Genomic DNA, 25,497 nt, shown 5'->3' with positions numbered 1-25,497 from the left:
GAAAGAATTTTTTTTCACTTATTATTTCTTTGCATCGGTGAAAATAATGCAAGAAATAAACAAAATGCTTCAATTAGCGAAAACAAACGCATTCGAGATACATGTATTTTTTTATTTTTTTCTCTTTGATAGTACGTTCAGAAATCTTTTATTATTATTGTCGTTGATCATAATAAATAAATATATATACACATATAAATTACAATTTGCTTGGATAAATTATTCATCCACAATGTGAAAGAACTAAAGTAAATTGCACGGAAGGTAATTTCGATGAAATAAGATCTTTTACTAAGAGGGGAAAAAACATCACAGAAAAAGTTCGTAGCGTGCTCATAACAATTATTTTTAACACACATGTTATCATCTATTTCTTTTAAGAGAAAATAAATATGAAGAACGTAGTATGTATAAAATTGGATATTATCATTAGAAAAAAAAAGTGTTTACGCAATGTTTTAATCTTTTTTGAGGGAAAACGATGCAAAATATTGACTAGTTTTTTTGAAGGAAGAAAATGTTTAAAATAGTTTTGAATCGATTTAAAAAACTGGAATGAATTTAGAAAACTGGCATTCATTAATCAGGTGTCCCAAAATGGTAGCCTGCTGGATGGACACAGTCCTGGCTGTCTTTGTATTTGGTCAAAAGGCTGTGTAATTGGATTGAACCTTTTATTTCAAACTTTGATGTATTTTCCCCGTTTCAAATGAGAAGCAGTTTTTAAATTTAAACCTTTGTAATCGTTTATTCACAGCAATAATGAAGGTCTTTGATAGAGCTTTTTTTTTTCAGAAATTGCTCATATTTTATTTTATATGACTAGTGACATTGTCATGCCTGGAAAGAGCATGGAAATATCTCTTTCATTTAACTTGATTTTTCTGAATCCATTCTATTTTTATAACCGGAAAAATAGCAACAGAAAATTTAAAGAGAGTATTTTCTATTGTAAACTACTATTAAAGTTATTTACTTAGCACAATAATATTTTTCGAACCGGCATATATGTGATGGAGAGGCTATCAGCTGAGCCAAGACTCAGCTATGAGTCTCGTACCACCTTATAAAGTTCCGAGGATATTTTTAGTTTATGTACAGAATATACGGCTTCGGTATTGATGCAATTTCATTGAACAGAGCCCACTTATGGTACTGTAAATCTAGTCCGCTAGCTTTCGACTATGTTTGAGTTTGCGGCTTGTTCTGTTATGGTAAAATTTCTGGGCAAATGTCGTGTTTTTGTGCTTCGTACGTATAATCTGCTGATGCAAACTCCATTCGCTAATAACGAACTCTCAATAAATCGAAGAGGTTGTTGGTCTCATTTTTAAAAGTATTTTGGGAGTTCTCAACTCACATCTATACACCATCTATAAAGCTATAGAAAATAATTTTTTATAAATTTAATTTTAAAAATATTTATTTTCTATTAAACAGATTATATACAAAGTGATCACTTAATTCCCGTTCCCGCATTTTACTGGTGAACCGTAAAGTCCTAGAGGCATACTTGCAACTGGAAAAATTATCCAAATAACGTGCCCCAAAAAACTCACATACGTCATTCTAGGGGCTGTATAGTTATCAAAAAGGGGGGGGGGAACGTTTTGTACGGAACCTGTGCTATAAAAAGCTATGCACACCCTATCCTCAAAAACAAAATTAGAGAGTGGCATTGTCGCTCCTTAGCCCAACAAAACAAATCTATGTTTTGAAGTGCAATAATCGCTGAGATATTTGCATTTACAAACTAAGAAAAGTTGGGAATGGATACCCTAAATAATACCCTTTTCGGATTTGAACGCCATCGTCCATTTGAGTTAGTTTTCAACGTTTTTCTCCAGCACTAGTTGTTGGTATCATCAGGAGAATTGATAAAACTTGATCAAAAGTGACCAGATTTTTATACTGTTTTATCAATTCTCTTGGTGATGCCAACCACTAGTGCTGGAGAAACGTTGAGAACTAACTCAAACGGACGATGGCCTTCGAATCCGAAAATACAATATTCTTCATTTTGATGCTAATTAGTTAATGTTCATAGAGTATTGAAACAACACTCGAAAGATTTACACAGCTTTATAAATTATACACTACAATAATCGTTACTTATGAAAATGATTTCATGTAAATTTTCAAAGATTTTGGAATGTAATTTTCTACAGAATATATTCCTTCTATAACTTTAGAGATCAATTGATTTTTAGTATTAGTATAATTACGAATAGTATCATGATTGTGGAAAGGATCAAATGTTCTTCATCAAGTAAAAAAAGGAACGCCTTTTGTCTTAGTTCAGTTCGTGAATAAGATTGTTTTCAGAATTTAATTTAGTATAAATTATCGAGCCCTTCATGCATCTCGTTATTCGAAGAGCGACAAAACTTGAGAAACTTTCTATGCGGAAACTCATTTTTAGAAGAATCATATAATTATATTCAGAGAATAGATTTCAAAGTTCAGTCACCATAAAGGAAAAAATAAAAATAAAAGAGCGGAAAGATGACTCCGGACGATCCTTTTTCTGCAAAACTGGATTCATTAAAATTCTACGTTACGGTTATTTTGGTAATTTAATGTAAAGAATCATGAATGTCTAATTATTCGCCCGACATCAAAAGCAAAAATTTTCTATTCTCGTTGCTCATTATTTCTCCACTTTTTTTTAAATTTCCTTTTCCATTATCTCAACTCTTCTTTTCGAATTCTTTTGTTTACCTTATTTTAATTTATTTGAGGCATTCATTATACAAGCCCAAAAAAATTATATAATTAACTATAAATAACTATCACAAAATAGATTAGGGAAAAAAAATTCATTTTTATTGCTAGTATTTTTTCCTGTCATTAAAAAAATAATGATAGAAATATTTTTTTTTATAAATTAGCTCTTCTCTTCCATGAGAAAGTTTTATACTTGTAAATTGAAATCCATGATTTGGATGAATTTCAATGATAATACCAGAAATCAGATATCATCAATAGACAGTAGATAGCTTTAGATAGCAATTGTCAAGTTATATACAAATACAAATACAACGCCACAACAGGCAAAATGCCCAACGAGGTGGCTGAGAAAAAGATGCCCATAAAAATATAATGTTATAAGAAGAGTAATAATTATGTATGAGTACTGAATTTTTATACTTTGGCAATTAAGTATCAAATGTAATGAGAGACCGACAATATAATGAGAAATTAAATATTAAATCTAGAACATATTGTTTTTGCTGCCACGACGCCGAGCTGGAAGAGATCTCGGTAACGGGATAAATCCAGTGGCAAAGTTCTGGCGTTCATTCATTCAGTAAAAAAAAATATCAAAGGCAACTCATTCAACAAAAATACGTAGCCTATATGCGACAAATATATGAGATGAATATATATGACTACAATCAATTATGATATAAATTATATTATCATATTTGTAGTAATGACTAACTCATGTAAATAATCTTAATTCTTTATTTCAGAAATTCGAGTAAGCCTTTTTGAAAATAAGGGTAAAAGTCGGGACAGCGAAAACTACGGGAACGTCCCGTAAAACACCGGTCATATGGTCAATCCATCTGCAGTATACAAGTTTCTGGCCCTCGTGCGGCAGAAATACACCATATCAGGCCCGCTGACTGAAAAAGTTGTGCACTACCCTGCCCTAAAGGTTTTTAAGCAATTTCAGCGAGTCGCTCTGTGTTTTCTAAATTACATTGGTAGTATAGATACCCTTTTAATTTAATTGATATAATCTACCTCTGTTCGTAGATAGACATGATTCAGGAACTTTGAATCATTTATACAATAAAATTTTCTAAATCGATAATTTCACATGGGCCGTCTTCGTTCACGTTTCTTCTTCATATCACATTCAGAAATGAAGATGCAATTTCAGAATTAATTCATTCCTTTTGATGTAAGATTTTTTTTCTCTCCTTATATAATGAATTGTTCTTTGGAAATGAAATTCACATTCATTCTGAGCATTGAATTTATTTTTTCCTCTCTACTTTATTTGGAATACATTCATGTTATTAAAATGCGCTAAAGAATTCAATATACGTGTTATTTCAAGTAGAGGAGGGAAAAAAAAGACATTGAAAAAGCGAAACCCCGGGAAAAATATTGACTTTTTTGGAAAAAATATGTGCGTTTTTATTATAATCTCGTGAGAACGAGAAAAAGTGAGAATGAAGCAAAAAGAAAAAAAAAAATGGTCATCTAACATTCCGACGCAAATACTCTAATGGAAGCGCACAACCTATCTTAAGTGCTATGACGGGAAAAAAAAAATTATAAAAACATATAAATTTTTATGCAAAAGAGGGGGTAAAAGAAAAAAAACTCGAGTCCCATAAATTCTCATTTAATGTGCGAATGTGAACTGGAAAAGAAAAAATATTATTTTAATTGCATTCATCACTGGAAATCATGAATGGTAAAGGGAATTTATTTATTTTTTTCTTCACTTTTCGTATGGAATTTATTCTAAATTTTTTTTTTCTCCCCCTAATATGTCCTTTAGCGAAGATTCATTCGCGAGCTCTCATTTAAATATTCACGAAAAACCGTCGAAATTATTATTATAATTTATTTTTTGTCTTGTAATCTGGGCTCTTAACATCACGAAAATTTATTTTACGATTATTTAATGTCATATTCCAATTAACATATAGTTTTAGGAAAAAGTTGAACTTTTTTTTTTTAAAATTAATTTCTGAAAGCTTGGTTTTTTTTTTTGCACGATAAATTTGATTGGAAATTAGAGATGGTTTGATATTAATGAAAATATTAGCATAGCATAGCTGCCAACTTCGGAGAGTTAGAATGAGGGAGGTTTTTACGCAGATCCAAATTCTGTATAAAAGTTAATATAAAAGGGATTTTTTTTTTAAAAATAATGTAGAATTTTTCCCTTGTGCAAAAACGTGACATTGTGCAAAATCATCGTCCAACAGTGACCTTTTAGCAATTTCAGGCATTTCTTCTTAACAAATTTGCCAATTAGTGGATATGAGGCTTTTCGAATAGATATCACCATCATCATTTAAAGTGACAAACAAAGAATGATTCCTATAGATAGAAATCAATGTTAAAAACACCGATTTCACTGTGAAAAATCCAGAAATTTAGTGGGGTTTTCCACTGCGTCAATAATTTTTAGAATTGAATATAATTTTTAATTTCCGAAAATTGTAAAATAATTACCCTGTACAGAATTGTATAATGATGCAATATATTGATTTCAACTTTTTATCATAACTTTTTGTTCATATTTTATCAAGCAAAGGAATTATAATTTACGTCTCTACTATCTTTTAATGTTCAGCTGCATCAATTTGTATCGAGGAATTTTTTTATAATTCACATTGAAGAAATTCCGCAGTTTTATCCCCTTCACTTACAAGCTACTGGCAAGAAATTCGAATTTCTATTTGACGTATCAGTGATAAATATGGAAACCCTCGTCTTAACCTTACCACGGGTTAGAAAAAGGAAAAGAAAGAGAAGGAAATAAGTAGAAGAAAAGGAAGAAAGAAAACAAATGAAAGGAAAACTGTGAAATATATAAGTCGATATGAGATTATTTACGAAGTAGATTTAGCTTTTCACACCATACCTTACCTATTCTCTTTAGCTCATATATGTATATGTTACTAGCAAATCCCGAAGTGCAGCCAAATGGTGACGGAGCCGGCTACTTCGCGAACTAGCCAAGAGTTTTGGCCAAAATCCGATTTTCAGAAATGATTCGGACTTTGCCTGGCAATTTTGCGAAGTGGCCGGAGATCCCTGGTCAAAGCTTGATGTGCTAATGTAAGACGGCCCGGTAGGAGTCAGCTCAATTTTTTTTAATCTCCAACGTGTGATGCATGTCTATATATAGCAGCTGTATTGGTTTAGCTCCATGTGACGAGAGAAAAAAGTAAAATTTCAGAAAAAAGCTATAAAACAAATTATATATAAACATATAGTTATTTCTGCCAAATTTTGGAGTAAAATTAATTATTACCGCATCGTGAGTGCGGCTTGATGGGTTGCCATAACTTGCATGGACACGATTAGCATGAAAAAATACTCCAACTGCACGATGATCTCGAATCATATCTTTTCTTACCGGACTTTGGCCAGGGATCTCTGGCCAGTTCACGAAGTGGTTGGGCCAATTTTTAACGGTCCATTAACAGAGCACCCTGTATAGTAGAAAGATATATCACATGTGGAAAAAAAAATCACTAATAGGAGTATAGAAATAAACGAAATTAAAAAGGACAACATTTTTCTTAGGTTTACAACAAAGCTTGGTGATGATGAAGATAGAAGGAAGAAAACAAAGAACTTATTTGAATTTATTCCACTAGAAAAACTTAAAATGAATGCTACTTTCTTCTGAAACATTCAGCTTTCGTCCGAAAATGTCCACAAATCTTCATTACCGAGTCTCGTTTGGTAAAGATTCCATAAATTTATTCTCGCAGGCAGGCACGTGTGGAAGTATTTATTCATCAGAAAATTGGAAACATAAAATATCAGGCAATCAAAAGCTTGGCGTAGAATGGCATATAATGACCGAATGACCATTTTCAATAAATTTCATACCACCAAAGACATAGCAAGAGAAACTGATGTTTTTACTTTGTCATCAAATAAATGCTTGTGTTTAGGTTTTCGGGAACAGGATATAAGGCAAAAATGGCGTAGAAAAAGAAAAGTTTGTTAGATATGGTGGGGAAAAGGGAAACGTGTCATTACCGGTAAATTATGCTCCAGCAAAGGCCTTTAATTGGGATCTGTGAAGAAAGAAATTGCTTTCTAAATCTTTCGGGCTCTCCTCCCGCGAAAAAGGCTTTCCCATCTGCAAAACTTGGGAGAGCGAGGAGGTTGGTGTGAACCCGAGACTCTCATACCCTCCCTTTGCCCCTTTGAAACCATGGTCATAACAGTAATCTCCTCTCGGGGTTCCCCGGAGAAGCCTGTGCAACCTCTAATAGCTCCTCGTTAAAAGGGATTTTATGATCCCATAACTTATGGCTTCCGTCAGGAAGGAACAATTTGAGGCAGTGGAGCACACGCTGTATATTTGGGGGTAAGTATAAGAAATAATATGGAGAAGGTAGGATGGTATACATACATATATATATATGTATGTATGTTAACTTGATACTCTGTGCCGAAATATTACACATCCGAAAAAAAATGGTAATTGTTAAAAAACAATCTCCGGTCTTTCCCGTTCATAGGCTCATCATCTCTGCCACTAACATATAGAGTAGCGTTAAGTTTCGGGACCACTGGAAACTTTTCCCCCTGGAAAATAAGAGCAGGGGGGTCGAGAGAAAGGTTTTTTTTTACCTTCAAAAAATCGTTTGTAATGTCATATAATGATGTAATTTAAAAAAAGAAAAAGGATTTTTCAATTTATTTTGAGCACGAGGTTGAAAATGCCCGATGTTTTTTGAACAAGTGGGCGAGGGTTCATTTTACACTTTGCTCAATGAGCAGTACTTTATGAGAGTCATCCTCATTAAGTAGCTTATATAGATCCTGATGTTGATTTTGGTGGTTCATAATAATTAATAGCCATCTGGTGGAGGGAGAAATGTAATTATTCAGCTTGATTTTTAACAACGTCGGGGGAGAAAAACCCGCTTTTTCTGCCGTATACATTGCATTCTGAGCTACAAGTATCGTTGAAAACTACCGAAATATTCAAATTGTTGATTATACCGTGCTTTGGGAATGGCCCGTGTTATGTCAACCCATTTTAACTGGCAACTCTTGCATAATGCGTGTTTTCATGTGCAATATACTCACATTGTTTGAATTTTGGAATCAAAAAATGCATGCCATGGACCATTGGTTGGAGCAGATGGGGATATTATAAAAATCGATAATGGTACATGAAAATTCACGTGCATTACTAGTGAATCGTCCCACATCATTCCAAAAAAAGTAGCAAAAGAGTAGAGACAAAGAAGCCAGTTACTGCAGAACGTGCAGTAACCAAACCTTCCGATATGACAGACAGATGGCAGCACTTGTTGAACACGAAAAACGCATAACTCTGACATCATAAATGTGACAGAACCACGAAAAACACATTCCGGTATGAACCAGTTCATTAGCAATACCAAGAAGAAGGCTTATAAGGTGTATTTATGGTTTAGTGCATGCATAGAAATAATTGCGAGTAGTTGCAGAAACTGATTTTCTTCTTTTTTTCAACTTTGAGGCACGAAGACAACCCTTGTGAAAAAGTATCTCCGCAGGGAGCAAACAGACCTTCAACACGATACTTACATAACACGAAAATTTCTGGCATCTGCCATTTTCACTTCAAAATATATAAGCCAAATAGCAGCACCAGTAGTATACGAAACACATATAACTCTGACAAAATGGATGCGATATGGTCACAGATACACCCAGAACACTCATTCTGGCATGTGCAATTCGTTAGAAATTCCGCAGAGGAATGTGCACGAGGTACATGTCCGATTAAAAGTAGTAGTTAGTTCAGCTACAACATCTCCTGCATCATTTTGGAAGAGAACTTCAGAACCGAAAAACCCTTACATTTAAATTAGACATTTCACTACCTTATGCCACAAGAAAGACTTTTCATACGAAAGTCGAAAAATTTCACAATATCTACATTTTCACCAAATATAACTATCCATAGTGTACTAATTACAGAAATCCCAACACTCAATGTAAGTATACCACGTATGGCCATCCTCACAGGGTGGTCAATCTAAATCGTTGGACATCATATATTAAAGATTTGAATTCCACCGTTTTACACCATTTACTTGTTATCCTTTCGGTTATGTAAGTAAATTTTGCTGTCGGAACGGAACAGCTGCAGCAGCACCACATTTCAGCTCTCATTTCCTCCCCTCGCAAAAGGATCGACCCAACGTGTCTTAGGAATATCACATTTACGGAAACAGTGGCCGTCCCTTACTCTTGTCCTCCCCAAGGATTGTACTCTGATGACCAAACATCTAATAATAAGACCCCTCCCTTCGTGTGGCTGGACATATATATTTTTGTCCACCCCCCCCCCCCCCTCCCCTTCTTCACTGATCCTCCCACTGCAATTGCCAAATATTTTACCAACCGGCATTGTACCCCAACATTGAAGCAACGTAATACGAAACTCTTTGTGGAGGGGGTGGGTTGTAAATTGTTCTACTTGAAATATGTATGTGAAACACGGCTAAATAATACGAAATAAGAGGGTAGAAGATGATGTCGTTCGATAGAGTACATGGTGATTGTCAGTCAGTACGCCGTACCGGATGATTGATCACAATCTTGTCGTGGCAAATGGAGAGACTGTTTGGTTTTCTCTTCCCCGTCCCTAACGTAGTGTGTATCTATCCTTATACTTAAGACTTCGGTAACCCATGATAAAGTTCAATTTTACATTTTCGGTGGTAGGCAGGCAGTTCGTGGCAGCTCCACCAAAACGATGTCCATCACTGTGATGGGAACAAGTAGGCTTCGCAGGTGATATCGACGATTTCAAAATCGAGGAGGTTGTACCCTTGGATATTGACTGTCAGTAAGAATTTATCGTCAGCAATTCCCATCGAGTGGCTTATAAAAATATTATTTGCTCAATATTTTTCATAAAAGGGAGAGTAAGCAACTCACTTATCGATCGACATTTTCGCTTTCTGTGTGCTTCTTCGTAGACAATGCTTTATTTTATGTCGTCATCTATCATTGGTTCATGAAAGATGTTTAGTGTTAAATTTAGCCTTCTTGTCACACTCACAGCCAAGTTAAAGCCCAGGGTGCTTTATACTTGATTACGGAGGAAGCATAGAAATATAGAAGTCTTCCGTACCTCCTCTAAGGTCATAACCCAGGCACCTCTTGACGGTTGATGGGCCTCTGATGACACAGCAATTAGCATCAATTGTACCAGCTTTTTAGAGTGCTGAGTGCATTGCAGAGCCCAGGACGATTCTCTTTAGATGTCTTTGATCACTGGATTTCTATTTCTTTCGACATTTTTTTTTTTAAATAATAATGTTTTCTACATGATGTTGGACAAATTCAAGTATGAGTAAAAAACTCGTCGCACATTCCCTTCGCATTATTTTAATTTCCTTAAAAGGTTAATGTCTAATGACGCGTCGAAAAGACGAGCGAGATGTTTCAGCTTAATCAATAAAGCTTCTTCGACAAGTGTTTTAGACTGTTTGTTGTAGTCCACGAGATTTCAAAAACGTCAAGAGCCTTTCACGAGATTCCCCGATCCTCAATTGCATTTCATGAGCTTTCAAAATACTTCAGTGTTTTTCATAAGTTTCTAACATCCTCAAGCGCTTTTCAAGACCTTTAAAAATCCTCAGTCACATTTCATGAGCATTCCTTAAGCAAATAACACGTGGGATTTAAATATCCTCAAATGCCTTTCATGAACTTCCTAAGGCCTCAAGTGCCTTTCATGGACTTCTCAAGGCCTCAAGTGCCTTTCATGAACTTCCTAAGGCCTCAAGTGCCTTTCATGGACTTCTCAAGGCCTCAAGTGCCTTTCATGAACTTCCTAAGGCCTCAAGTGTCTTTCAAGAGCTTCCAAAACTCTCAAACGCGTTTAAGATCTTCCAAAAAAAAAAAAAAAAATCCTTACTAGCCAACCCAAATTTTTCAGAAACTCACTCACGTTTGCTCTGAGCTTTAGAAAATTTGCGAAAGTCCCTTTCATGCCATATTTGTATCAAGGTATTGTGTATTAAGTGTTTATCACTGATTTGCTTTGAAAATTCATTGTTCTCGTTGTTTTCAGGAAAGAGTGGTGTCTTCTTGAAGCGGCGCGCCTCTTGTGGTTTGTAAATCCCTGCTGATCTAAGATATTCTGATGTCTACGAAGACTTTGTTACGTAGCGTGAAACAATTTCCACAACGTCGTATTGCGGTACTAAACAACAATGTTCTCTCTACATTGTGACAAGTGCTTATCGAGGATCCGTTCATGTTTTGACATGATCCATGTTGATCTTGGCGAGCGTAGCTGGTATCTTGGGTGTTGAAAAAATGAACTAACCTGCTCAGAGACATGACGTAAATTCTATTCCGCCTTTTTGGGATGAACCGGGGCATTATACGCAACCCAGGCAACAACTGCCAAAATCTTTGCCTAACTAGTCTCAGGTTTTTTGCCAGAACAGCACTCTATTCGAATTCAGACATTGAAAAAATTAGTGGATGGCCTTCCTGAGAAAGCGGCAGCTTTTCATCATGGTGAACAAGGTGGACCCACTTTTCATTAATAACTGCTTCATTTGCCGGTAACTTAAAAATCTAGATATCCAGATAATCCCAGTGATATATATCCCAGAGTATATTTTAGCAGTTCGATGTAATACGGGCTGTAATGACGCTACAGAGTCGGTACCAGCTGACGTCATCGTTCTGACAGAACCGGTTAATTGTCGTCGGCTACCCTGTTATTTCAAGGTAGCACTTTAATTAAAAAGCATTAGAACAGTGATGTCATAACTGCACCTGATCGTAGACCACGCCCACTAAACCAAGGTGTCAAGATCGATTTCAAAGGAATGAGATAGCCATATGTTATTATAATAACCCCGATATTTTAGTCCCGTTTTAAGCCCCCCCCCCCAACACATTTCTGCTAAGTGCGGCTGTCCCTTCCGTAACTGCCGAAGTCTATCCCTCCCACATGTACTACTTAACCGACCATACTTAACCTACTTAACCTACCATAACCGACCGTCACGGGAAAACATCATTTGCAGAAACCACAAATACATTATTATCTGGTTCATCAAGAGCCAATATCACCATCTTTAGTGTTTTTGAATAGATAAATGACATCAAAACATAGCTTGTCTCAGAAAACGGGGAAGAAGAACGTTACCCTCCAAAACTAAAAGGAACGAAAATATATTGCAAAATTTATTCCAGCCAAGTGTTAGTATAGACGGTAATATCGAAATATACTCTCGCAAGAAGAAGAAGTGATGCGGCATTTTACGTCACTTCTTATTCATGTCTCGTTCAAGTCTTCGCCGGAATCTGAAATTCGAGGCTTATTATTTATTAAAATGAGATCTCGAGTTCCTAACGTGGGAACCATAAGAAAGAAAGAGCGACGTTTGATAAGCTTAGCTTAAACAATGAAGCTCCGAATTATTAATGAATCTATCGATTGAAGGAGCTCCGAATTAAATTTTAAACTGAATGTCTTTTTACTGTATTACTCTAGGTAATCACGCACTTCATTGATCGTTATTATAATGTATGCAATATTTTGTCACAATGTTTTTCCCGAATAATTCAATATCGTATTTTTGAAAATCTTGACTGTCAACTATATAACAATGCGCTTTCAACAATGCTATAACAATACATTTCCGGAGATAAGACAAACTTTTCAATCGTATTACAACAATACGTTTCACCAATGATGAGACGGTGGATTTAGAAAATGCCGAAACGATGAATTTCAAAAATGCCAAGACGATTTATCTCAAGAATGCTATGACGATGAGTTTTAAAGTATGCTAAAATTATGACTGCAATATGATGGATCTCAATATTGCTATGACGATGAATTTTCAAGGGTGATAAAAGTATTTTTTCTTTCAGCGTGATCTTCACGTATTCCCAACGGATCAGCATGATCCGTCCAGATAATTTGTTAGTGTTAGTAGACATCCATGCCCGAACTGGGACTCGAACCCAGACCTGCACAGTGAGAAGCTAGTTCCCTAACCATTGAGTGATTAGGAATACTTTGTAGGGTGAATTTTCAAGAATTCCATGACGATAAATTTAAGGATTGCAATGACATTAAATTTCAAGAATGTCACAATAAATTTCAAGAATGTCACAACAATAAATTTCAACAATGATATGACAATAAATTTCAACAATGATATGACAATAAATTTCAACAATGATATGACAATAAATTTCAACAATGATATGACAATAAATTTCAATAATGATATGACAATAAATTTCAACAATGATATGACAATAAATTTAAAAAATGATTTATTTCGAGAATGCCATGGATTACAATGAGATGCAATGACTTTTAATAATGTGTGACCTTTGGTATACTACAACATAATATTTCTTCCTAACGGCATAATGAATTTTTTAAATTGTTTCACTTTTTTTCGGAATGTGCAACAACGGATAAGGAATAGTGATTCTCAAAAAAATTAAGTTATTTAATTTTTTCAAAAATTTTAAAAGAATATTTTCGTAACTGCTAAAATTCTACGAATACAACTGTCTTAGAGCAACACAAAAAAAGTGGGACATCTTATTTGTATAAAGATGACAAATAAACTTGAAATAACATAATATGACGTACATAACAAAATATCGAACCAACAGCACCTACAATATTTCAAAAAAGATCCCTTGATTTCCCTAAAGCTGACTCCATTAAAAGCAGATGTCATCGACACCTTCGTAGCAATCTCTCGATCTTTTTCAATAATAAATCCATAATAAACAAACAGAAATGATTAACATTTAAATAATCTCTCTCTCTCGACGGTGTTCACGATTCTTGTTGTGCGGCGCGAAACGCATATCTATTGTGTCGGGTTTCCATCTAAAAATAAATTACGCATACCGCACGGCATCTAATTAATGAATGCCTTGGCTGGGAGGATACCTTCCAGCGACAGAACCAGAACTAGTTCTTCGATAGTTATATTTATTAAACCGCGAGTTCTGTCGGTATTTTGCGAACGAAAGAATTGAACTGCATCCAAACAACATGTTACGTTCCATGTTTGTCCTCTCACATTTGCAATTCAAATTATTCTGAGAAACGTAGGCTGAGAATGAAAGATAGAGATATTTTTAGGAGCCTAAGTGAATTAGTTATGTAAACCGAGAAGAGTACAAGTGATTCCCGATGGATTATTGAACTAGTCGGCTCTCAAATATCAGTGAGATTTTTCCATAACATGTACAAGTAGGTATGTATACAGTCAACTTCCAAGTTATCTGGATAGAGCGTTATTGTTCGCGGTATCGCTGTATTGAAGCTTGTTTATGCAAATATATTTTGAACCGTACGAGTCGGATGTCTAGCAATATGGCAGTGTGTTCATCTCAGACCGTATTGATGATGCATTTCGCGGATGTTTGTACGTGTGTGCGTCTCTCTCTCTGGAGATATAACGGGCGATAACTATTCGGAATTTAATGAATGAATCCCATGGAACTCGTTTAATGAACTCGATATTTTATCAGGAAGATTCCCACAATTGAAGTTAATTTACTCGGTAGATTTCTGAAATTTAGTCGTTAAACTAACCATTCAAATGAACTGCTAATTAATTTATCACTTTGAAAGCACAATGTCAAAATCTTCAAAATTACTTTAAGGTCCTTTTGTGTGCAATGAACGATATTGCTGTATGGACACTATGAAGCAGCAAATGGATCTACGTACATTGAGTCTAAGTTAAATAAAATAAAATACTGAGTATGGCCAAAGTGCTTAAATAGCACCTTTATCTACTCACGCTTCAATGATGGCATTGCAATCGAAAGCTGAAAATGTCTGGATGACGCAAAATGTGGAATATATAAACAATTTTGCTGTCCATAACATCAATCGTTGGTTTACGCGTATACCCCTATGCGTAACACTTTGTATACCCCTATGGTTTCCATCTTGAACCTTTACTTTGTCGAAAACCAAGAAACGATCAATTTCGCCAGTTACCATGAGACTGTTTTAATGTTAATGCTTATTAACTTGAATGGGTATTTCTTCTTTTTTTTTAGAAATTAGTAAAACCAGTGGATTTGTAACAGTAAGTGAATATGTACGACGCTTCTTGGAAGCTACTGTGACCCGACTTCGGGTTACGAGTTAAGAACTCCTTATATACATCCTGAAACTACGGTGACTATATATCTATCAGACGAAACCGGTACATTCACTAATACTTGGCAAGCATCGTTAATTTTTGTCAAGCATTGCGCCTTACTTGCCTTTTCCAATTTCCAATATTCCAATTACTTGAAATATTTTTTTTCGCTATCCATAGATAAATTTATGGCGGGATATAGATTTCATACCCATATGTAAATTTTGATTAAATATTATAGCTAAATTGTGTTCAGAGAAAAGCGCCAATATTTTTGATGGTGTCGTCTCGGTGTAAATAGTAGAACTACTACCATGTATGGTAGTAGATGGTACCTACCATACATGGTAGTTTGACTGAATTAAATCCAAATATTACTAGAGTTAATTCAGTCAAAACACTAAATTTATAATGAATAAAAATTTTATAAATAAGGGCAATCTTTTGGAACCCTCGATCAGGCACAGAACTAAAAGAAGGATGATCAACTCTCTTGAAAGCCGAATAAACATGGAAAAAAAATTGGTCTCCCCTGTAAAATGTAGGACGATCCAAAGGAACCCCGCTCCTTAAACATATAACTCTGGATCCGAGCACATACAGGGATAGAACTGAGTGAGCTTAGTTCTTGTAAAGGTTCATCTCAACATCATAGATCCCTGGGCAAAGTGGTGTTCTGCTTACCCCTTCTCCCTCTGTTTAGCTGGAAGTAACAGTTTACAATTTACATATGTACATTATAGTACGAGATCTCAGCATGTAGGCTTCCTATGGGTATATTACCCCCCCCCCCCCGTGTAATGCCCATAGAGACCCATGCATTAAGATGGTCCAGATCGTATGGGCAGGATTTTGAAATCATTCACATTCCCCCCCCCCCCTATCACATTTCATTACAAAGCTTTATTTCTCCACGGTAGAATTGTTTTCGCAGCTGTATGTGGCCCCCCTTCCACCCGATTTCCACCTTTAGAATATCCCAAAACCACAAAAGGGCCATACGAACCGAGTTTGAGAACCACTGGTCCACACACTCGCGTCGAAATAATGAAAACTTGGACATCTTTGATTAAAAAAACCTCCAAAATTAATCACGTGCTTCTCACACTTCTTTTTTTACCCCGATGTTATTTTACAGGAATGAAGTAAAATAAGTAGGGTGGAGTGGTGAGGGGGGTGGGGTGTGATTAGATTAATAACCCCTGTCCAACTACTTGCCAGACTTGTATGGAATTCCTGGTGGTTTCTATCAAGCAACATTAAACTCGCTTTTATTGGATGCAACTTACGAGTTCCAACCCAGGGAAATAATGTAATTCTTCCTTGAGCAATTTTTTTTTTTCCCCCTTGCTTCCACCTTTCCTTCCGGTGGAAGGGAATGCGAAAATTCAGGCTCACTTCCTTCTTCTTATCCTTTTCTATTCAATGAAATATTGATGGCGGGTGGTAGGAATAAGCGTGTGCCTTTTTTTGTCCATGCGCGCGCGCGCCAGCCCGCTCCTATGTGTTGTGTTGTGTGTGTGTATGTCAGGGGCAGTTTCTTCCGTATATATCCGTGTTCCTTGGAATTCTCCTTTGAGAGGTTAAAGTAATTGATGGCTTTAAAAGTCAGGGCTTGGGCAGAAAGTATTTCTTTATTCCGTATTTTTTATTTTTAGGGAGTTTTATGCCCGTTACGTTATTTTGTGTTGTTATTTTATTTACTTTTTTTTTTGTGTGTGTGTCTTAGGTTTTGCTCTGTTTCTCCTTAAAGGAATCCCCCCTGTAGGCCCTTTTCTTCGTTGTTCTCATGAGTCTCGTGAATCGTATTATTCGCTTAAAACATTGAACCACTTTCGTCTACTTAAGCTCATCCATTTTTAAGTACACTAAAATCTTACGCTTACTGTTCAGAAATAGATATAAATACTAGGCGATTATATTAGTGATGACCCCGCACATCATGCCTTTTCTTTTCGGATTTGGGCTAGGAATATCCAGTCACTTCACGAAGTGGGTAGTCAAAATCCGTAATTCGGACATTGGCGGGTTTATTTATAACGAGATTGTCCAATTCATGAACTGGCCGATTTTAGGCCGTTACGTAGGCCTATATAAAGGTATGCCCCCCTTACATAATGAATGAATGAACACCAGGACTCTGCCACCGGCCTTATCCCGTTGCCGAGATACTGGTCCCCACACACTGGAGAAGTTGTCTAGGTTGTGATCTTTGGCGGGTCCCGAAGCTGGACTTCTCACGAGCTCTTCTATGGTGAATTGAAAGCATAACAAAAGAATGATGGTGATTGCACACACACACACATAGAGTCCCAGGGCCAGAGCCCTGTTAGCCCCCCCCCCCACCTTGTGTTCACCATGGGGTGATCCATAGATATAATATAACCAATAGTTAATCTATGGTCTTAATGTCTATGGTGTGATCATACCACCCGTATTTTACAGGATATTCGTATAGTTCGTAAGTTGGCCGTCCCAACTTTTTTATAAAATAACCCGTTATTTTTCAGCAATTTTCGCGATAGTTGGCAAATTTACTTTCCTTTGATAATTTTTTTCGGCTGTAACTGGCAATTTCACTCCCCTTTAACAATCGTTGTAGCTGTTATTGGAATCCTTATACAAAGGCCACAACAGACAAAATTCCCAACAAAGTGGCTAGAAAGAGAAACCCATAAAAATATATATGCCAAATATAACTAAAATACGCAAACCCAAAATAAGATAAATTATCAGAAAAAAAAAACTAACACACAACTTACTTGCCTTTGACAATTCTTTGGCAGTAATTGGCGACTTTACTTGCCCTTGACAAATCTTTGTCAGTAATTGGCGACTTTACTTGCCCTTGACAAATCTTTGTCAGTAATTGGCGACTTTACTTGCCTTTGACAATTTTTTACTATAATTTGCACCTTAACTTGCCATTAATAATTTTTTCGGCTGTAACTGGTGACTTCATTTACCTTTGATAATTTTTGCTGTAATTGGAAACTTTACTCGCCTTTGACAATTCTTTTAGCTGTAATTGACATTTTCACTTGGTTTCAAGATTTTTTTGGCTGTAATCGGTGAATTTGCTTGTCATCAACAATTCTTTTAGCTGTAATTGGCATTTTTACTTGCCTTCAAACTTTTCTGGCGATATGTCGTATAAATATGGTCAGCATACGTCATTATGTTTTGTGTAGTTTTACCGGAATTGCTTTATCAGGCGGGATGAAACTACTTGACGGGGCCCATTTAGCCCGCTGGCCGGAGGTTGTGCACCCCCCCCCCCTCCCTTAACTAAATGCTTGAAGGAAAAACAACTGAAAATCACAAGCAAGCACACCGTCGGGAACGATAATTTTAAGCCAAAAATGGCGAAACAAAGTTAAGGTCTTTTTTTAAAAAATTCAAATCGGAAAGTGAGAGAAACAATTATGAGCATCCATTTATCATACCAAAGAGATTATATTGACGTTATAAGAACGGTGCATCTCGCACAGACTCTTTACTCACTCTCATCGTTGTTTTTTAATACCTTTTAAGGTTCTGTGCGATGCAATTCTTCATCCTCCCATTCCATCAGATCATTTGCATTACTGAATCGAAGTGAATTCCTGATATATCTTGAAGGAAAGAAGGAGAAGAAATAGAATTCACGAAATCCATCACTGAGAAGTTTGGTTGCTGTCTCGAGACTCCTTTTTTTCCCTCTTTCCGTCTAAAATTAGGGAAAAAATGATAAATGGCCTCATGAAAAGCAGATTGACCGAGCAAGAAAATCTGGTAGTGCATTAAGAGTATTGTTCCCTTCTTTTTCTCCCCAGTAGTGTGTGTAAATAACAAATCGATATTTGAATGGTTCTCTGGAAAACATCAGGTTTTACTATTTCTCTCCCCCATTTTTATAAACTTCAGCATTTGCTGCTCCGGGCGTTGATTCGCACGCTATCTTGGATGTTTATAGGCTGACTTTTTTTTGATCCCAAGTTTGAAGAAATTCTAAAATATCGTATTTCTTGGCATATCTGCCTCAGTCAGGAGAAGAAAAAATAACTTCGAGAAAAGAGAAACTAAAACAGTTCACCGTAAGTGCATACCCGCCTTACCTTTCCAGGAAGAAATTTAAATTTGATGTAACCACTGCTTTCCACAAATATAAATTAGAAAACCACAACAGGCAAAATGCCCACCGAGGTAGCTGTTCAAAACACGGCACGAAAAATTGCCCATGGAGTGTTACATATTGTTAACATATTGTTACGGAGGGTAGAATTTGAAGAGTGAACGTATGCACGGTACGCGTGGCATGCGATCGTTAGAATAGAAGAACGAGATTCTAAATTAACTTTGACAGTAGAATTAGAAGGAAAGAAGTACATTGGAAATCTGCTCCAGTTTTAGCAGTACTTCTAGTTCATGTAAATAAAGGCGATCATTTGTTCTCGAATCCTCGTTCCTGAGAGAGTCTACCCATCTTCAAGTCCTCGGTGAAGAAACCGGGAGGGATCCGCGTGACGGGACGAATCTGGTGACAGAGGTTCGACGAGTGACCCGGTGGAGCGACGCGACAATGTATAAAACAAACTAACAAGGGATAGAAGCAATTTCCCTCCCGAAAAAAATGGGAATTATGAGGAAACATATACAAGGTGTCAAATAAAATCGTGATTAGTTTAAAAATTCATAAAAGTTAAATGAATGAGCATATTTGAAAGAAGTTCGCGAAAAAGTTATTCTCACGAAGGTTTTCTTTTTTTTTTTTCGGTACAGAAGAAAATTTGGTTAAAATATTTTCGACAGAAAGCGCTGCACGAAAGTCCGGTAGAAGTGATTGGACCTAAACTTTTCTTCAATCTCTCCTGCGTCCGAAACGTTCGGAAAACTTCAGCCGGCGGTTCATGGCTGCGGTAAAACAACTTCACCATAGTTCTTTATCCACCAATGTCGCGACATCGCAATAGAAACCTAATGAGTGCCAGCAACAGAAAAAATTCAGAAGTGAGCAGTTAGTCCTACCTGTTGCGTTTCATAGGACTCTGATTTGCATATTTCCAGTGATTATTTTTTTGTGCAGCGTATTCTATCAACAAAAATTGAAACTAACATTTATTTTTCTGCACCAAAAATTTTATTACTTGGAATTTTTTTTTTCCTTCAGAGAAATTGCATTTAAATAAATTTTCTCTCAATTTTTTAAACTACAATATTTACGGATTAATGACACAATTTGTATTTAAAATACAGTAATTTAAGATAAAAATAATTTTCTTGATTATTACGTTCCTTTCAATGGATATAATATGTACTGACTCTCTTAGTATAGCTTAGGCTGTAATTTATTGACACAACTCTTATACACTTGCTCTCACACACTAAACTATAGCATACAAGCAATTTCTTATCTTCTTCATCCAACAAGTACGGAGCAGCATCCAACAGGGAAGCTTATGGAAGTCTATAGACTCGGTACTTCCTTAGAGGATGTACCGAGTATGTATTTATCATGTATTAATTCATTATTTATCACATGTATTAATGATAGAGAATGGTACATAAAACTCCCTGTTTATGTATTTTGCTCTTTTCTAGGTGGGAAAACAATATTTTATTTGGCAGAACACTTGCGGTTTTCCATGCACCGATATACTTATGAACCTCCGCAATACATTTTGATGTTGAGTTTCTTATGGTTCTGATGTTAGATTTAAAACTACTACTACTACTGCTGAACCGCACACCTCATACACTTCCCATGAAATTCCTCAGCGGAATTTCTAACGAACTGTTTCATGCCGGAATGTGTGTTCTGAGTGTATGCGTGGCCCTTGTCGAGTTGCTCTTGTTTGGTGTTCGTGTTGCCATTTGTCTTCCATATTCTGAATTAAAGATGGAAAGGCTTTCACTTTAATTGGTTGGTTGGAGGTTAGCCTACTCTCTGCTGGGAGAGACTTTATTTTTTTCAAATAGGAGACCGGCTCGGAATTTCATCTACTAACAGAACGGTGCGTATCCTATTTCCATTGCGTCATTCGTGAGTTCTTCTAATTTGCGATTGGTCACGTTGATAATCTATGTCTGAGAATCATTCAAAGGCCACACCTATCGAGCACCTGTAAATTGCCAAACAATATATAAATAAATAATTTAATGAGACTTCTTAACTATAAGAAATTTTGAGATCATGTGTCAAATAATATTTCCTCTCAATAAAATCTAGACACCACTCCAACCTGCTGTAGATACCACTTGCACTCGAAACATAAATAAACTATGATACCAAACTCAATGTTCACGTGAATTTTTTTGATATTTTCAATATTTATTCTTGGACATGTTTATTAAAAAAACAGTCATTTCTTGTAATAAAAGGAGCATTTTGCCGAAAGCGGCACAACACCGATGTTTCTTACGACTTTTATTCTGTTAAGAGAGACTCTTCCCTTTTTCGAAAATACTCTACTTCTCTTTCTGTGAGCCTCTTCCATATTGAACGTAATTGGAAACAACTGCACGTAAATATTATACATATAAGGAATAAAAAAAAAAATAGTACATACTGTATATATATAAATGTACCTCTTCACGTTGATCAAATATGGATCAAGTGAGAAGAGAAATTCGATATCGGGTGAGGGGATCTGCAAGCGTTTGCCCATGTACATTCCTATGGTCCCACGTGCGCCGCTTGCTGCTTTCTTACTTTTATTTTTCTCCTTTCGGAACATTCTTTTCAATTTCTACCGTCTTTACGGAGAGCATATACACCGTCTTAAGACTATACAGAATCATCTCTACGTAGCTAGTAGCTCCCGTTGGCTCGATGTCCCCACGGACATCCTGTGTATATTCTCCATATATACACCTAAGGTATTGATATTCTTCAAAGAACTAGCATTATTTTTTCACACAACTGCTGCCGCTCGGAGAAAATATAGAGCTGGAAATAAAGGAGAAAAAATTGGATCATATATCCTTCGTATATGGGCAGCTGATCCCCCCGTTTTCCTTGCTTCTTCTCGTAGGTTTCAAACGAATTTGTTTCCTTGGTTGTGTGTATGTGTGTTTGCCGTGTTATGGTCTGCGCTGTCAACGGTGAGCTACTGGCCATACAGAAGAATGAACATTATTTGGATACTTCAGTCTACATGAAGTCTCTAAAGTAAACTTGGGTGTCATTTCGATATGGAAGGTTAATCCCGGTTGTACAAGTAGTTATCTTCGATCAGAGGTGAGTGAAATGCGTGCTCTATCCCAGAGGTTTCCAACGTTTTGGTTCGCGCGGAACCTCTGATATTCACCAGAATCCATAAAAAAATTAATATTTCTCCATTATCAGTATTTTTATTCAACACTAATAAAAATAGTACAACTTTGGATGCAGCAGCATCCTTGAGGAAGTTTCACCGATCGACAGTTAGAAATCGGACATGGTAGCCCAGGTCGATAAGATATTTCCCTAATGTTCCAGAGGATGTTTGAAGCTTTTGCGAGTTCAATACCAGATTCGTTCTTGTCAGAAACTTTCCTACCATGGAGGTACAACAGAAACTGCGATAATATGACCGCAGAGAAAAAATTACTATCGCAGATATTTGCCATACAAAGAGGTTGGTACACCCAGGGTCGCAACTAGATGCTTGGTCAGCATATGTTTTGGCGCCCGATTGTAATGTTGAAAGATAGATTAAAGGTGGAAATTTATGTCTCCTCTGCTCTGTGTGGCGCCCGTGGCGCCTTACCCGCCTGCTCCCCACTAGTTTCGTCATTGGGCGCACCACCCTCTCGGCGAATAAAAAAGGCAAAATCTCGAACGTTGAAGTTCGGAATCAGCAATGTATTGTAGGTTCCGGTCTAATTTCCCTTCGCATGCAGAAAGTGACCGTACCGTAGTGCGACAAAAATGATTAACGGCAAATAACTAGTTAGAAATCTTCGTATGATTTTTTTTGACATCTTAACGGGTGTGCTCCGAGCCAAAAGACCATATCATTGAATAACTTCATTCGTTTCGTTTTTTCATTAAATTAATTTTACTTCAGTATTTTATTTCATTATTAAAATTCGACTCAGTGTTTATTGCAGAAAGACGTTTTGGTGGAAGTTAATTAGATGCTCGGTTTCACGGGCCCCTTCTTTCTCCGGGGGCTACCGAGTTCATTGAGACTGACTGCCCCGATTCTCTCACTTATTACAGATAGCGTGATACTGGATAGGACTTTAATTGTCTTAGTCTTATATAATGGACATCGAACGAGAAAGTGGACTCTACTGCTCACACGAGGTCTTAATTAGTAATCCGACACAATCATATGATTCATGTCGCATAGGAGAAGTCCTATTGTGCTGGTCTGATTTCAAGCACATGTTAGAGTTTAATATAAAAAAATGTCGTTCTTCTATTTTTCTATCCATATACAGTGTCCATACTCGACAAGAGTCGAAAACTGTTGAAGAACTCAGGGGGTGGCTGTACGGCTGGGCTGTGCCATCCATGCCATTGCGAAATGGATGTCAAATCAGGTTAAGAAAAAAATAATAATTGTAAAATGATTTTTCAAAAAAATATCCGCAATATTTCAACTGTGAATGTACTGCATGGTATAACTTGCGAAGAAAATTGTAATTTTTGGCGTAATATTGCGAGTATCTGCGAGTTTTACCTGGTTCATTTCACAGCAACCTTCTAAAGCCATAAAGATGGCTAGGGTGAAAATTTTCCCTCGAGCTACCCATGAATGACCCCTCCCTTCGACAAGAAAAACACGAAGAATATAGAAGATTGTAGTCTAGAGCGGAAATAACGTTTTCCGTGTAGAGCATCGAAAATATAGTATCCATCGTCGACAACAGATGGCGCAGCGTACCTGTTCACAAACCATCTTTGGTATATTCAAAAGATCTGTACGTTTCGAATTAACTTTTATTTCAGTCATTTTTGTACTCCAGATTCTTTTGAATAACAATTAGGGCAATCAGGGGTCTGCCAGAGTATTTAAGTCAGGGGTGTACTAGCACCAGGTGAGATTTCACAAGATCTTCGAACTTTTGGCGATAGAAGACGTTGGCCAAAGCAAATCACTGGAAATTGGCAAATCAAGAGTCCTATAAAATTCAGGGTGTACGATTAACAGCTGTATTGAAACTTGAGGTAATTATTTTTTTTCTGTACCAAAAAAATCCCGCTTCGTGAGGACAAGTTTTTCGAAAACCGCGTGTAAATATATCAATTCCTTGAATTCTTATGAGTTTTTTTAACTACTTGTGAATTTATGGGATACCCTGTATTATTTTGTAAAGTGGTCTCCATGGCGTTAATATTATATGCAAAGAGATCCCTTACTTTCGCCCTATCGGCAGAAAAGAAGAACCAGACCCTCAAGTAGGGAGGAGGGAGAGTGTTTCGAGAGCTGGACCAGAAGGGGCGTAAATCTCACTCTTTAACACACCTTTCCTTTAACATTACATTCGGGGTTGCCAAATCTCCTGCATGCCCCGTCTACTCAATCGTCTAGTTGCCGCTATGCATGGAACACAAATATTTAAGAACTTCTGAAAGGGGTGACCAACACTTACCTCATCCTCTTTCCAGAATTTCCTCTGTTTTATATGACTTCATTTGGATCAAAAATGAATTTCGATTACGAATTTAGGTTGCAATTTATGGAAAATTCAATAAGAAAAAACCAAACTATATTAACTAGTCTAGGATCTAAAATTTGGTAAATTTTCTCTCGACACAATCTATCGTATTTCCATTTTGAAAAATTGTTCACCCTGAGTATAGTTCATGCATATTTTAGGTTGAAATGGTTTCCAACTTTTTCCAACAACCAAAAATTTCTCTTCATCCTCTTTTCAGTGCGTACTCGAAGTAAAAAGCATTTTGCACAGTAAAATGCCCCAATAATCGATATTCCCTTCGTTTCCTCCTGGTAACTACAGAGTAGGAAAAGCAAAAAATGCATCAGCCAACGAAATCGATTTAAATCTTATCATCAATTTAACTCGTTTTTAATTAATTTAATTTGCTTTAATTACTTTTGTGAAATTAGTTCCATTCTAATTAATCTCGACCACCCGAAAAATTCAATTGCAGGTTGCATAAAATTTATTCTAAACATGATTTGAAAGCATAGTTTTCTTTAATCGACTTCTAGGATTTTTAATCATCAAGTTAAATTTTGTTTTCAAAATTTAATTACCAACTAAAGTTCTGACATAGAACGTATGGTTTTTCATTTCTTTGTGTCCCATTTTTTGAGTCATTATTGCTTCTGATTATTGTTTTTTCCAGCATGGCCCGGGTCTTCGACCACCGGCTTATAGCTCTTCCTTGAAACAGAGCGGTGGACCCTGTCCTAATTCCGAGGAAGAGGTTACTGTTTGAGAAATCATTATTGCTTCTGATTATTGTTAAAAAATCATTATTGCTTCTGATTATTGTTAAAAAATCATTATTGCTCCTGGTATTGTTTGAGAAATTATTATTGTACAGATCATTTTTTCATAAATCATTATTGCGTGTAGCATTGTTTGAGAAATCATTATTTCATGTTGTATTGTTTGAGAAATAATTATGGCTTTTAGTTTTGTTTGCGAAATCATGTTTTCACTGAAC

General features: G+C 36.3%; 1 protein-coding gene across 1 annotated transcript in view; it reads left to right on the top strand.

Annotated features, from left to right (window-relative positions):
• LOC149076164 (uncharacterized) overlaps positions 1-25,266 on the top strand; it is a 103,854-nt gene extending 78,588 nt beyond the window's left edge. Inside the window, exon 3 of the mRNA XM_089242191.1 lies at positions 25,174-25,266. Coding sequence (XP_089098317.1) covers positions 25,174-25,266 — 93 coding nt within the window. The remainder of the gene's footprint in view (positions 1-25,173) is intronic.
• The last annotated feature ends 231 nt before the right edge of the window (positions 25,267-25,497 follow it).

Source organism: Pholcus phalangioides, unplaced genomic scaffold (assembly GCF_987345545.1).
Source record: "Pholcus phalangioides strain wild (caught in Gottingen) unplaced genomic scaffold, Ppha-v1.0 ptg000015l_1, whole genome shotgun sequence".
Lineage (NCBI taxonomy): Eukaryota > Metazoa > Arthropoda > Arachnida > Araneae > Pholcidae > Pholcus > Pholcus phalangioides.
This window is presented reverse-complemented; position numbering and strand designations above follow the sequence as displayed.